Source organism: Brachycentrus maculatus, unplaced genomic scaffold (assembly GCF_059751285.1).
Source record: "Brachycentrus maculatus isolate JH-2025_06_01 unplaced genomic scaffold, ASM5975128v1 h1tg000032l, whole genome shotgun sequence".
NCBI lineage: Eukaryota > Metazoa > Arthropoda > Insecta > Trichoptera > Brachycentridae > Brachycentrus > Brachycentrus maculatus.
This window is the reverse complement of record NW_028280786.1, coordinates 92,952-105,680: the sequence shown is the minus strand read 5'-3', so window position 1 is coordinate 105,680 and position 12,729 is coordinate 92,952. Positions and strand designations below refer to the sequence as shown.

The following is a 12,729-nucleotide window of genomic DNA, read 5'->3' as shown; positions in this document are numbered from 1 at the left end:
ATTGAAGTGATGTTTTTCTTGCTTTTCATTTCTTTCCAACTATTTTTTAACTGTTGAATTGTCAAATATATATATATATATACATTTCGGGTGTATAACAATAGTGTAGTGGTTAGAAAGTTTGACTTTAATTGATTTTTTTACCTAGATTAAGTATTAAATTTATTGTTTTGTTTTTATACCATGCACAAATACGGAAAAAAGAAATTATCAACATCCTTTCATATATAATGTATTTTTCGAAGTGAAAGTAGGTTCAATATACTTTTAATAATGATTAAACAAAAAAATAATAATAATACGTTTGATAAAAAAAATAGTAAATTTATTCTAGATTATTTATTCTACACTCACCGATTATTCCGACTCCTGACTTGCCCACTTTCATGTATGTGAAAAACTTAATCATGCCACGTTTTCCTCGGTCTTCCTCCGCTTAATTTAATTTAATTTATTGAAAGGATGTAAGAAATTAAAAACATGAGTAGATAGAAATTTACATAATATGTAACTAGATATGTTTAATAGATTTATATTATCCACTGACACTTCGTGGTGGAATTGCATTTTTTAAATATATTATTAGATAAAAACCAATATTTTTAGCTTTTCCACTTTATTTTTATTTGACCAGCGATCGGGTTTCGTCGTTACCGACATCATCAGACTGGTGATGTCTGATGATGTCGGTAACCAGTCGATGACCAGTCTGATGATGTCGGTAACGACGAAACCCGGTCGCTGGTCAAATAAAAATAAAGTGGAAAAGCTAAAAAATATTGGTTTTAATCTAATAATATATTAGATATGTTTATATATTTGTATAGTAGTAGTATGTGTAGTAATGCCGCCTCTGTAGTGTAATGGTCAGCACGCTCGGCTACCGTTCTGGAGGTCCCGGGTTCGATTCCCAGGGGGGTCAAATAAATATAAGTGATTTTTTCACTGTAATATTTATTCAATATTACCCTGGACTGGTACCTGAAGCGGAGGGCTGATCACCTTTCCTTCGCGTGTAAACGATCAAGATAACACTGTGTTCATATGAAGCAGTGCCCTATGCACCATTGGGGTGCGGATAAGGGTTTTTTATGATTATATATTTAAAAAAATATTTATATAACTCTACATAAGTGGTCTTGAATAATATTGGCTAGTTATTGTATAAGCATTTACCTCAAATATGAAGAGAGTTCGTAAAGATAATGACTAGAATTACTTTATTACGTAATGTGCAAAAGCACTCAAGCGACTGTAACATTTGGCACCTGAAAAGTCATCTGCTGAAACTGCGGCCAGATGGCTCTCGTACGGAAGTCATTAACATATATGCGAATGTGAGAAATACTTCACCGCCAGAACATGTGCTCTCAAATCACTTCCGCTTGCTAATATAAACTCAACTCTGCAGGGAAACGCCGATGACATTTCCAATGGGTGCGTTTCGGGTTTCATGCACTTTTCAGGACAGACTTTGGTTTGAGGGATTATTTTCTTCATTCATAAATCTCTTTTAGTCAACAACTTTGATAACAACATTTTGAGTGTGTCCAAATACTTGTTCACAAAATCTGGATTATCTCCAATTACAGGAGTTATTTTCATATTATTTTTTAACATTTCATCAAAGATGATGAAGAATATGGAAGTCAGACTTCCATATTATTCTTCATCTTTGATGAAATGTTAAAAAATAACTTTGATAACGATTCAATAAAGTTGTAAACTTACTTCTATTATCCATAAAGTCATTAAAAAAAAGAAACCAACTAAATAACAGCTATCCATAATAGGATAATAAAGGTGGGTAGATCTGAAATAGATCGCATCGTTCGGCGATGTCAAATTTGATTGCATGTCATGAACAATTTTCTTTCATTTAGTTTTAAAAATAAGTATTGTAAAATGTGCCCTCGACATGGAAAAACTCGGTAAGGACACATTATTATTTTTAATTTGTAATTGTTTGATGAAATACAAATACGTAAATGAATATTTTTAAAATGATATATTTTGCGAAATGTGGGTGTCAATTTTCAGATGCGCCTATTTTTATTGCTTGTGACATTTTAAATGCGCGTGTTTCAGAATTAATTTCATAGGTTAATTTAAGATTAAATGAATTTATGAAACGTACGATTGATCACCTCGTTTTCAACAATCATATCAATACTACATATGTATGTCAATACGATGAGAACATCAATGTGTGCGAATAAGGGTTAAAAAAAGAAAAAGGAAGATTGAAGGTGAAATTTTTCCGTTGATTTTCTAAAAAAAAAAACAGGGAGAGAGCGTCATTTTACTCTTATCCCTACTCAATAGTGCATAAGGTACTATATCGTATTGACGTAATGTTATCTGGATCATTAATTATATGAAGAAAAGGCGATTCACCCTGCGTTTAAGATACCAGTACAGAGAGATATTAAATGAATATTACTTTGGAAAATTACTTATAACTATTTCAACCTTGTCAGGAATCAAACCTTTGACTTTCGAAACGGTACCTAAACGTACCAACCCCTACGCTACATATATGGACTTAGCTAAAGCTTGAAGTTATAATATGCGTTTTTTGGGAAGAAGTTCCAACCATCTTTTGTTTTTTAAAGACGTTTAAGTTTTCACGGTTTTTTGTTTAATTTCTAGGGAATTATATTGGAGAATTTATCTTGTGATGTTTGCATTTTCTTCTCGATTTTTTTCATATGATGTAATTAATGTACGTTTCCTTGTTGCAGGTCCTGACACGCCCCAAGATTTGCCCCAGCTAATGACACCGGAAGAAGAAGAAAAGGATTCTAGACGTAAGGAATTATATCCTTTTCTATAATTTTATTTGAAAAATTAGTAGCGCTTTAACCAAATATTTCGAGGCTACTCAGGATTTCAGGCCCAAACGAAAGGAAAAGCCTAAACGGAAGGTGGTAGGTAGATAAAACCCAGATTTACGAACAAATATTAGGGCACATTAAAAATAATACAATTTATTTTCATTATATTTACAAATTTAATTGTATTTTATTTTACAATTACAAAAAATAGGTACTTGTACTATTCCAATTACGAAATTCTACATTTGAAAATACCTGGAAGAGAGGCGGGAGGGAGGAGAAGGGAAAATAAAAATGCTCAAGTAAAAAACAAAAATGTTTTATGCCTTATTTTCTTTTATTTGGAAATTTTACAGAACAGTTACATAAATAAATTTACAATAATGAGTAACAAAAAAAAACAGGTATTTGTTACATTTCATTTACAAAATTTCACATGTTTCATTTAATACCTGGAAGAGGGGCGGGAGGGAGGAAAAGGGAAAAAAGAAAGATCAAAGCTAAAGTCCAAGACAAATTATGTAAAAATTGGGACACACCACGATATAAATATCGACTTCTTTATACGCGATCTCAGTGTGTGTAGAATATTCCCATATTCATCGTTGACCAATTTCGATGAACGATAAATATAGGAACCTTGTTTATAGTTTGTCCTACTCGTGGGAAGCGCTAGGGTGTCAATTTTCCTGGTGATCCGACCGAGAACTCTAAAACTTATACGTTCTAGTAATTCCGGCGAATCAATGTATGAGTTTAACAATCTATTAAAGAAGATCACATCTGATGATTTTCTGCGATCATCCAGAGAGTTCATTTTAAAGAATATCGTTGAGTCTATACTATGTGAATGTGGTATATTATAAAAGGAAATCACGTCTGCTGATTTTGTGTCACCATCTATAGCAAGGGTGGCCAACCCGCGGCGGCCTTTCGACGAATGACGAATATATTTTTAAGCCAGTGATATATATGTAATTCACTGTTTGATACATCAACAACCTTTATGCACTCAATTATTATCTGTGGGCCAAGTCATGCATGTTGTTATAAAAACAGTGAACTATATCCATTTGCACTATCTTCAGCACAGCCAATTTAAGGCAATCTCGAAAAATTTTGAAAACCAGTTAAGGTGTGCAACTTCAACTATTGGAATAGATTTAGAAAAATTAAGTAAGCGAAGAGAAACTCAAATCTATCTCTGAGTTACCGTTGATAAATCGTTTTTTTTTTAAATAAAATTGGTAAAATTGTTTTATTTTTGTTGTAATATTGATTGTTAAAAAAATTCAAAATGTTTACTACTATACAGATACATTTTTTGTTGGTTCAATGTTTGATTTTTTCTCACATCTGGTCGTAGTAATGTTTTTTTCTCAAAATTACCCTGATTTTACTTGCTGATTATAATATTTAAAAAATCAATAAGTAAGAGATTTGTTGTTATATTTTTTTTAAATGATTTGTTTTAATGTCTGTATGCGGCACTTGGGAAAATTTTGAGTCATCGATGCGGCCCGGGGTGCAATTTGGGTTGGCCAGGCCTGATCTAGAGAGTCAATTTTGAACCATTGAAATAATTTCCAGCTTGCATGTTGAAACCGTCAATCAACATTGAACCAAAATGTCTCTTTTCCTGATGCAGATTTCGCGGCCCTCTTGACCGGGCAGCGCGCGCCTGCCGCCATCCGCTTCGTGGTGCGCCGCCGCTCGCTGCACTTCTCCGTGGAGGCGGCAGGCTCCGCCCGCTCGCTGCGGCTGCTCGATCAGGCGGGCAGCATCCTGCAGGAGGTGCCGCTGGCCGCGGGCGGGTCCATGGCGGGCCGCGCGTGCGGCGCCTGGCGCCGGCTGTCGCGCGACTATCGGCGCTACCTGCGCGAGGGCCGCCTCTCGGCCGCGCTGCTCTTCCAGGGAGACACGGAGCCGTCTTTGTCGGGACCTATCGTAAGGTAAGCCTGCTCAGATCAAAAACTTGAAAATTGAGTCTTTTTATTTTTTAATGAATAAACACTTTTTCAAGTTTATATTCCCATTCAGGCGTTAAAAATGTTGATATAATTGAAACATTTTGACTTCCCAACATAGATGAAGAAAAATATGGAAGTCTAGCCTCTAGATATCTTACGAGAAAGGTCCATGGTAATCGCTTGGTTTACAATATGTCCAGAGACCATTTGTGCAGTATGATGATCAAAAACCAAGAGCTACACATTCTGTGTCTGATGGAAGGTAAAAAAGACCACGTCCATCTCTCTGTTCGTGCCATATTCCATGACTCTAAGGGACTGAGATTTGTGATTAGGTGTATAATGAATAAATGTCTTTACAACATTTTGAGTGTGTCCAAATACTTGTTCACAAAATCTGGATTATCTCCAATTACAGGAGTTCCTCCTGTAATTGGAGATAATCCAGATTTTGTGAACAAGTATTTGGACACACTCAAAATATTGTAAATAAATTATCTGCTTCAAATTATAAGCTTAAATAATAAAAATGAAAATTATATTTTCTGTCGTTTCTCATGTGTGTGATTATAATCCAAGATTCAGACCTCACATACTTTTAAAAGAGTTTCTGCTCAGTAAAAAGATTCATTTCATCTCATCAATAGATGTCCCTAGTGAAGTTCTAGTGATTCAAGAATAACGTTTCGAAATTGATTAATATATATAGAACTTCCAAGGATTTGAGTAGTGTGGTTGTATGTAATGGGTAGAATTGGTGAATGTTACACGTGTGTAAAGTGATCACTTAAACCAGCCTATGACGGTCGTCAGCCCCGTAAATGCCCAGACTTCCATATTTTTCTTCATCTTTGAAGAGATGTAAAAAAATAATATGAAAATAAATGTCTATTTTTCTTCTTCTAGTCATTCCGCTCTTGGCACGGAGATGTTCTCCGCCCTGCTGTCGAGCGAGGCCGCCGGGCCCGGCTGGGGGGGCACGGCCGCCATCTCGGCCTCCGCGGGCGCTGCGCCCTCCGTGCACATCGCGGTGCTCTTCACCGGCGTGCTGGCTACCGAGCAGCTGCTGGACGTGCCGGTTGTGGTCACGCTCGAGGTCATCGACAAGAACACTACCATCTTGGAAGAGGTACGTCACAGTTTGCAAGACTTCAACCAAGTGACTGTTGCTAAACCAATGATTCTAAAAGCTCCCGCCACATCCACAAGTAAAGTAAGTCCGGTATAGTCTTACTTTACTTATTTTGAGTGTGGCTCCAGCTTATTCTTTGCCTATATGAATTGTATCTTATGGGATAAGAGTCTTAGCTCGAGTTTTGTTACCCAGTCTACCGCCTCCGGGGTCGCCTCATGGATATTCCGAAGTGAATATTCCGAGAACTGTATGTTTAAAGTTGTGAATCAATTTTTTTCTAAGAGGTACGTCACAGTGTACAAAACTTCAATAAAATGACTGTTACTAAACCAAGGAGTCTTAAAGTTCCTGTCACATTCCCAGGTCCGGTACAGAAACTTTTAGTTTCCATTTGGAACAAAACCTTGACCAAGGACTGTATGTTAGTGAAGAACATTGGTAGCATGAACCAAACTAAGACACAAAATGCCGAAGCCTCTTCTCGTGAAGTGGAAAGTCTGCTGACCACAGTCAACAGTACGGCTTCTCCTGAGGAGTTTTACGTGGTTTTCTCCCAGCAATGAGCAAAGGCCGAGAAGTCCCCGATTAGCCCACACTAGATTATCCCTCCTGTTCCTAACACAGATTAAAATAAAACATCTTATTTTTTAGAAACAAAAATCCACTCAATGATCTATACACCTTGTATATAATAGCAAGGTAATAATAAATGCCAATACCGTGCCGTACCAATATTTTCTCGATCTTCTGCTTCATTTTCCAACTATGTCCAAATCATCTCAATACACCATCCTTAATTTGATCGATAATGCTTATCTCAGCTTTCCATTCCTTCCTTATTTCACCATTCGATCATCTATTTTACATCGTTGTACCGCACATTCGTCTGAGAGATCGCATTTCGACAGCGTTCAGTCTAATTTCATCCTTCTTTTGTCGACTCCATGGTTCACTTAATGAAATTCACATTGCAATTTCCAGATTCGCCACATCAAGAAGCCGTCCAACGAGATGAACATCGTAGAGCTGTCCTCGCCCGTGTCGGCCACGGACCTGCGCCTGCTGGCGCGCGGGCGCCTGGCGCTCTCGCTGCGCGCGGCGCGCCGCGGTTCGGCCGGCGCGCCGGCGACGCTGCGCGGGCCCGCGCTGCCGCGGCTGGCCTGCGACGTGTTCCACGCGGCGCTGGCCGCCGCGCCCAGGTCGCCGCCACCGCCGGCGTCCGGCGTGGCCTGCATGCACCTCGACCGTGACGGGGAGCTCGTCTACACAATACAGGTAAAAATACATATTTTTAAATATCTCATCATAGATGAAGAAGAAAAGCGTCTTTGCACTGTTCCGTGTCTATCTGCTGTGCTGGTCGGGATTGTGGGCGTCTGTGTACCGGCCAACGTCAAGTCAGCATCGGATCTAGCTGACTAATTGCACTAAACACTAATCCCTTTCACTGCCTACACTGGGGTACTTCTAGAAAATTTGGTGATGGACTTACAATCATATATTTATTTAGATTGGCAGTAACAGGTATATTTAAAGCTTTTAAATGTAAATTCACAGTAAAATCGGGATACTATTTTATATTGTTTCACATTTTCAATAAATTTCGCAACTTAGTTCAACAAAAAAAGTTGCTTAGCAAGAGCAGATCTGTCAAGAAGCCTAGATGCTTCTGTATCAGATCTGGGCATGCGGTGGGGCAACTTTCAATATAGATGAAGAAAAATATGGAATTCTGGCCATTAACAGTGCTTACGACCGTCAAAGGTTTGGTTAAGTGATCACAAATATGGTTTGCAAAGGCAGATTGGTTTGCCTTGTATTCTCTCTGCCTACCTCTGTGAGAAAGCGTCGCAATGGTTAAAAATTGTAATTTACATAAAAAGAAAACAATTCATAATTGTAAAAATTGGCAGGTATGTATGAGGAGATGCACAAATGTGTAAAAGGCGAAGCTTGTTTGCAAAGGCAGAGTGGTGTGGCATTCTATTCTCTCTGCCTATCCCTGCAGTTTCTTAGTTAGTATATTTGTATTATTTTAGTAATTAAAATGATGTCGGTATTTCTTTCTAGGTTGACGAACTAAACATGCTGGAATCGCCGATGATAACTCTAGTCGAAGAAGCTAACAAGCGCCACACCGAAGTGGAAGACTTGACTCCCTACCTCAGAGACGGGGTGGCCAACGGTTCCTATGACCGCATGGGCCCGAGGCTACTGGAGTCCCTGTACTCCGGGGATCTGGTCGTGAACGTTGCCACTCACTCAGACGGAAGCGTCATCAGGGGGAGACTGAATTCCCGACCTGTTGCGGATGCCCAGGACTTGAACGGACCAACGCTGATGAAGAGGCCAGATTTGACTCAACCGGCTGATCTTGTTGGATTGGCTTGGATAAGTGTCGATTATGAATGCAGTATTCAATGGGAGGTGAGTGTCTAACCTTCCTAAAGAAGTACAGTAATAGTTAGTCTTGAAATTACATAGATGTGTTTACATAAGTAAAGTTATGTGGTTTTAGAAGTGTTATTATTATTATTATTACATATCGTAGTCGTACAGGAGAAAGTGACCAACTAACAAAACGTAAAATGTTCATTTAAGTCACTTTTGCTTGGCAAGAAAATAAACATCAATGCAGTTAGTCACTTTTTACAAGTCAATATATTATACTTTCAAGTTTAAAATCCCTTGAGATTTTTTCATGGCAATAATAAGCTAGTAAGATATCAAATAGTCAATAATCAGGTTTTTGTAAAAAAATGCACTTGGTCACTTTCTCCTGTATGACTACGTTATATTCAAATTGTGATGTATGATAATCATTATTATATGATTATTAATAATGATGTTGAATGCATCAAAACACATATCACAACATTTAACCCTAGCTTACGGGACTTTATTAACAAACTTGTTTACAAAATTTATTAAGGGCATCCAATTTATGGGTAGCACCAAGGTAACACATGTAAAGAATGTGGTGACAACTAGTTAGAGTTATTTTATGTTAGTATTTTATATAAAGTTCTCATAACCATGTTGCACTTACTTTCAAAATGTTTTTATGAAATGTTTTTGGTCAACATGTGAGTTTTTCTTATTGATGTAGATTCGATAGTCCCGTATTAAGGTACATTGAAACAAGTCCTGTGGTCTAGGGTTTAAACAATAGTGGTATTCACCAACCAAAAGTTAAATAACAATAAAATATAGTGATTTTGTTGATTGATCTAGGTGTCCATAGCTGGCCCTGCATCCTCTGGTCTTCCGATGAGCGGGCTTGAGCTGTGGTTGGACATGCGTCCCATGTTGGCTCCAGGGGCCCCCGTCACCTCCAGGAAAATGGGGACTCTAGATTCCCCGGAAGGGGCCATCGTGAGCCCCGTTCTCCTAGACCTACAACGGCTGTACTCTGGCGCCTGTGAAATTGTTGTTAGGGAGCCGAGGACAAATACAACATTGCTGCATGCTATGCTAAAACAGGTAAGATATTATTATTCATTGATTTATCATTTACTTATTATTGTGCTGTAAAATGTTGTATAACAGATGTTTGAATGGGGATGTAAGGAAAAAATTAAGGCCTTGATAAGCATTATCAATCAAATCAAGAAAGGTGTATTGAGATGGTTTGAGCATATGAATCAAATGAGAAATTTATGAGGCGAATGTAGTTGGTAATAGAAGTGGAGAATAGAAAGGTAAGATTCAAAAGAAAAAAATCATATTTACAGAAGCAGCATAATGGTTTATTATTTAGTTAGTCAATTAGTATAAAAATAGTAATGTACATAACAAGAAAATAAATATATGAATGAATGTCAAAATCTATTATATTCTGTTGCTAGTCTGCTTTGAAGTATGGTAAATCATTTATTGTGTCCTTTTTTTTAGATGAAGATACCAGACACTTGCTTGCCTCAATATAATGACAATAATGTTCCAGCTATATCGTATGTGCCTTCACATCCTAACTCCGCTGATAATTCAGTTGAGTCTGCTACATGCTTTCACTCTGGAAGCTTCTATAATGATGGTGAGCAATGGACGTCAGCCACTGAGGTACAGTAGCCATTTTAAATATTATTTTTTATTATATTCATTCTATCCATTCAGCCTTCTTCTTGTATCCAGTATTGAATGAACTCTGTGCCACTTCAATCTTTGGTAGACATTTGATCTTATAATTAAAATGTAAATTTGTTTTACAATCACTATAAATATTTTATTATAACTTAGAATGTCTACCGGTTTTCGAAGCTAATCGTTTCTTTATTAATAATAAAAATAAAACCCTTATACGCACCTCAATGGTGCATAGGGCACTGCTTCATATAAACGCAGTGTTATCTTGATCGTTTACACATGAAGGAAAGGTGATCAGCCCTCCGCTTCAGGTACCAGTCCAGGTTAATATTGAATAAATATTACAGTGAAAAAATCACTTATATTTATTTGACACCCCCTGGGAATCGAACCCGGGACCTCCAGAACGGTAGCCGAGCGTGCTGACCATTACACTACGGAGGCGGACATTAAGTTATTAGGACTGATTAATACTAAAACACTATCTACTGTTTTAGTATTAATCAGTCTTGATAAAGAAGCGGTTAGTTTTGAAACCGGTAGACATTATAAGTATTAAGTTATAATAAAATATTTACTTAAAGTGATTTTAAAACCAAGTAATATTTCAATTATAAAATGGAAAATCACAAAGTTAGTGCTTCAAATAAAAATTATACATTTGATCTTGTTTGTATATAATAAAAGCTAATATTTTTTTCATATAGCCCTGCACAATGTGTTCCTGCCTTCATGGCACTGTAAGATGTGATGCGTACCGCTGTCCACCGCTCACTTGTGGTGCTAAAGCTATGATCAGGACTGGTGAATGTTGCCCTACTTGTTCAAGTAAGTTAAACAAACTCATTTCAAACCAAACCATCTAACTGGAAGACCCTATATCAATTATTTACCTTTCTCACCCAATATTTTTAAAGATTACGCATACTCCAAAGGGGGGGTATTTGAAAGACCCCAGCGGTATTCATATAAATATTATAATATTTGCAATAATAATATCGTGACGTCGTGAATCCAGGCGAGAATGATTGGATGAATGAAATTCATAATTGCTGTCTTGTTCCATACAATTGTGGAGCGTAGTATAACTAATTATTCACTCTAACGAGTGAAATAAAAAAAATATCTACGGTAGAAAATAAATAACACACAATTACATGGACCGTTTAATTATTGTATGAAATATCGATGGATTTGACTGTAGATTGCGGAAACATTTATCAAAAATATGAATTAAAAATCACAAATTGTGAATATTTAATAGCAAAAAAGGCCTAGTATTCCTAGTTATTATTATAAAGATTTAAAAAAATATATAGTTCAAATGTCTTAAACGATTATTAAGTGTGAATTGATTATGTATTAAGTGAAACATTGTTTTATTTCAAATCCCCCTCATAGGCTCAAATCAGTTGATTTCAATATTCAGAGTTTCAAGGTTCAACCCCAATCTATCAAATTTGATTTTTATTTCTACGAAAATAGTTGAAATTGAAATATTTGTGTATATAATATGAAAACAAATATATTCCTAAAAAAAAAAACCGTTTGAAAATTTAGATACAGAAACTTATGTAAGTACATAGTTATAACTTAAACATTTTTGTGATCATTTTGATTAGCCGATGAAAGATTACTGTCAATATCCAGAGTTCTATAGCTTCCTATTTTTTTTTTAACATTTATTTCCGATACTTGTTCCAGTTTATAAATACTTAATACAAACCACTTATTTTAGATTCATCCCTGCAAGACGCAAACACTTCATCCACAAGGGGTTGTCATCAGGCTGGACAATTCCACCCGGCTGGCCAGTCCTGGCATCCTTACCTTCCTCCCGGAGGGTTCGATACGTGCGCTATCTGCACATGTGAAGCGCGCACGCTGAAGATCCAGTGCACAAGGGTATCGTGTCCACCCCTATCCTGCCCGGAGAAACTGGCTTTTAGACCTGATAAGAAGGCCTGTTGTCGGATATGTCCAGAGGTATGCTAAAGGAAGAACTTAATCATAGGTTAATAATAATTCAGCTAATCAAACTAAGTAAAATATTGTGAAATGTCTAAACACATTTCATATGGGTATTTTTTACGCCTGCGAACCCCTGGCGACGGGATTTGATAATTATGTACATATATGTAGTTACAACCTTAACAAAGATATTGGTTTATTTTTTTCAGCAAAAACCTGAAGTAGTAGCTAGTCCGGGAAGTGGGGGTGAGATGAAGGATGAGGGTGCTCAGTGGAGTCCTGAAGAGATCCTGGCAGCTGGCGGATGCCGCTTCCCGTTGGGAGGCCCTCTGCAGAACGGTCACGAATGGCACCCCACGGTGCACTCACACGGAGAACAGAAATGCGTCACCTGTAGATGCAAGGTAAATACCGCCACTTTTTTAACGTCATTGACCATCTTGTCTGGGGCCTACCCACGCTTTTGTGTCCTGTTCTAGACCTTCAGTCAAGTACTTTTTTCGTTCATTTATCCTTCAAATCAAATCAAATCAAACCCTATCCGCACCCCAATGGTGCATAGGGCACTGCATCATGTAAACGCAGGGTTATCTTGATCATGACCACATGAAGGAAAGGTGATCAGCCCTCCGCTTCAGGTCCAGTCCAGGGTAATATTGAATAAATCATCATCTATCATCTATCCATAGGCATACATAATCTAATGTTATATTATATATGCCTAAGAGAA

General features: G+C 37.3%; 1 protein-coding gene across 2 annotated transcripts in view; it reads left to right on the top strand.

Annotated features, from left to right (window-relative positions):
* sog (chordin short gastrulation) overlaps positions 1 to 12,729 on the top strand; it is a 213,439-nt gene that overhangs the window by 198,138 nt on the left and 2,572 nt on the right. For both annotated transcript variants that reach the window (XM_088272792.1, XM_088272801.1), the window contains exons 5-14: positions 2,745 to 2,810; positions 4,486 to 4,789; positions 5,714 to 5,936; positions 6,924 to 7,217; positions 8,013 to 8,369; positions 9,177 to 9,425; positions 9,837 to 10,004; positions 10,736 to 10,856; positions 11,767 to 12,014; positions 12,209 to 12,403. In XM_088272792.1, the coding sequence (XP_088128918.1) occupies positions 2,745 to 2,810; positions 4,486 to 4,789; positions 5,714 to 5,936; positions 6,924 to 7,217; positions 8,013 to 8,369; positions 9,177 to 9,425; positions 9,837 to 10,004; positions 10,736 to 10,856; positions 11,767 to 12,014; positions 12,209 to 12,403 (2,225 nt within the window). The remainder of the gene's footprint in view (positions 1 to 2,744; positions 2,811 to 4,485; positions 4,790 to 5,713; positions 5,937 to 6,923; positions 7,218 to 8,012; positions 8,370 to 9,176; positions 9,426 to 9,836; positions 10,005 to 10,735; positions 10,857 to 11,766; positions 12,015 to 12,208; positions 12,404 to 12,729) is intronic.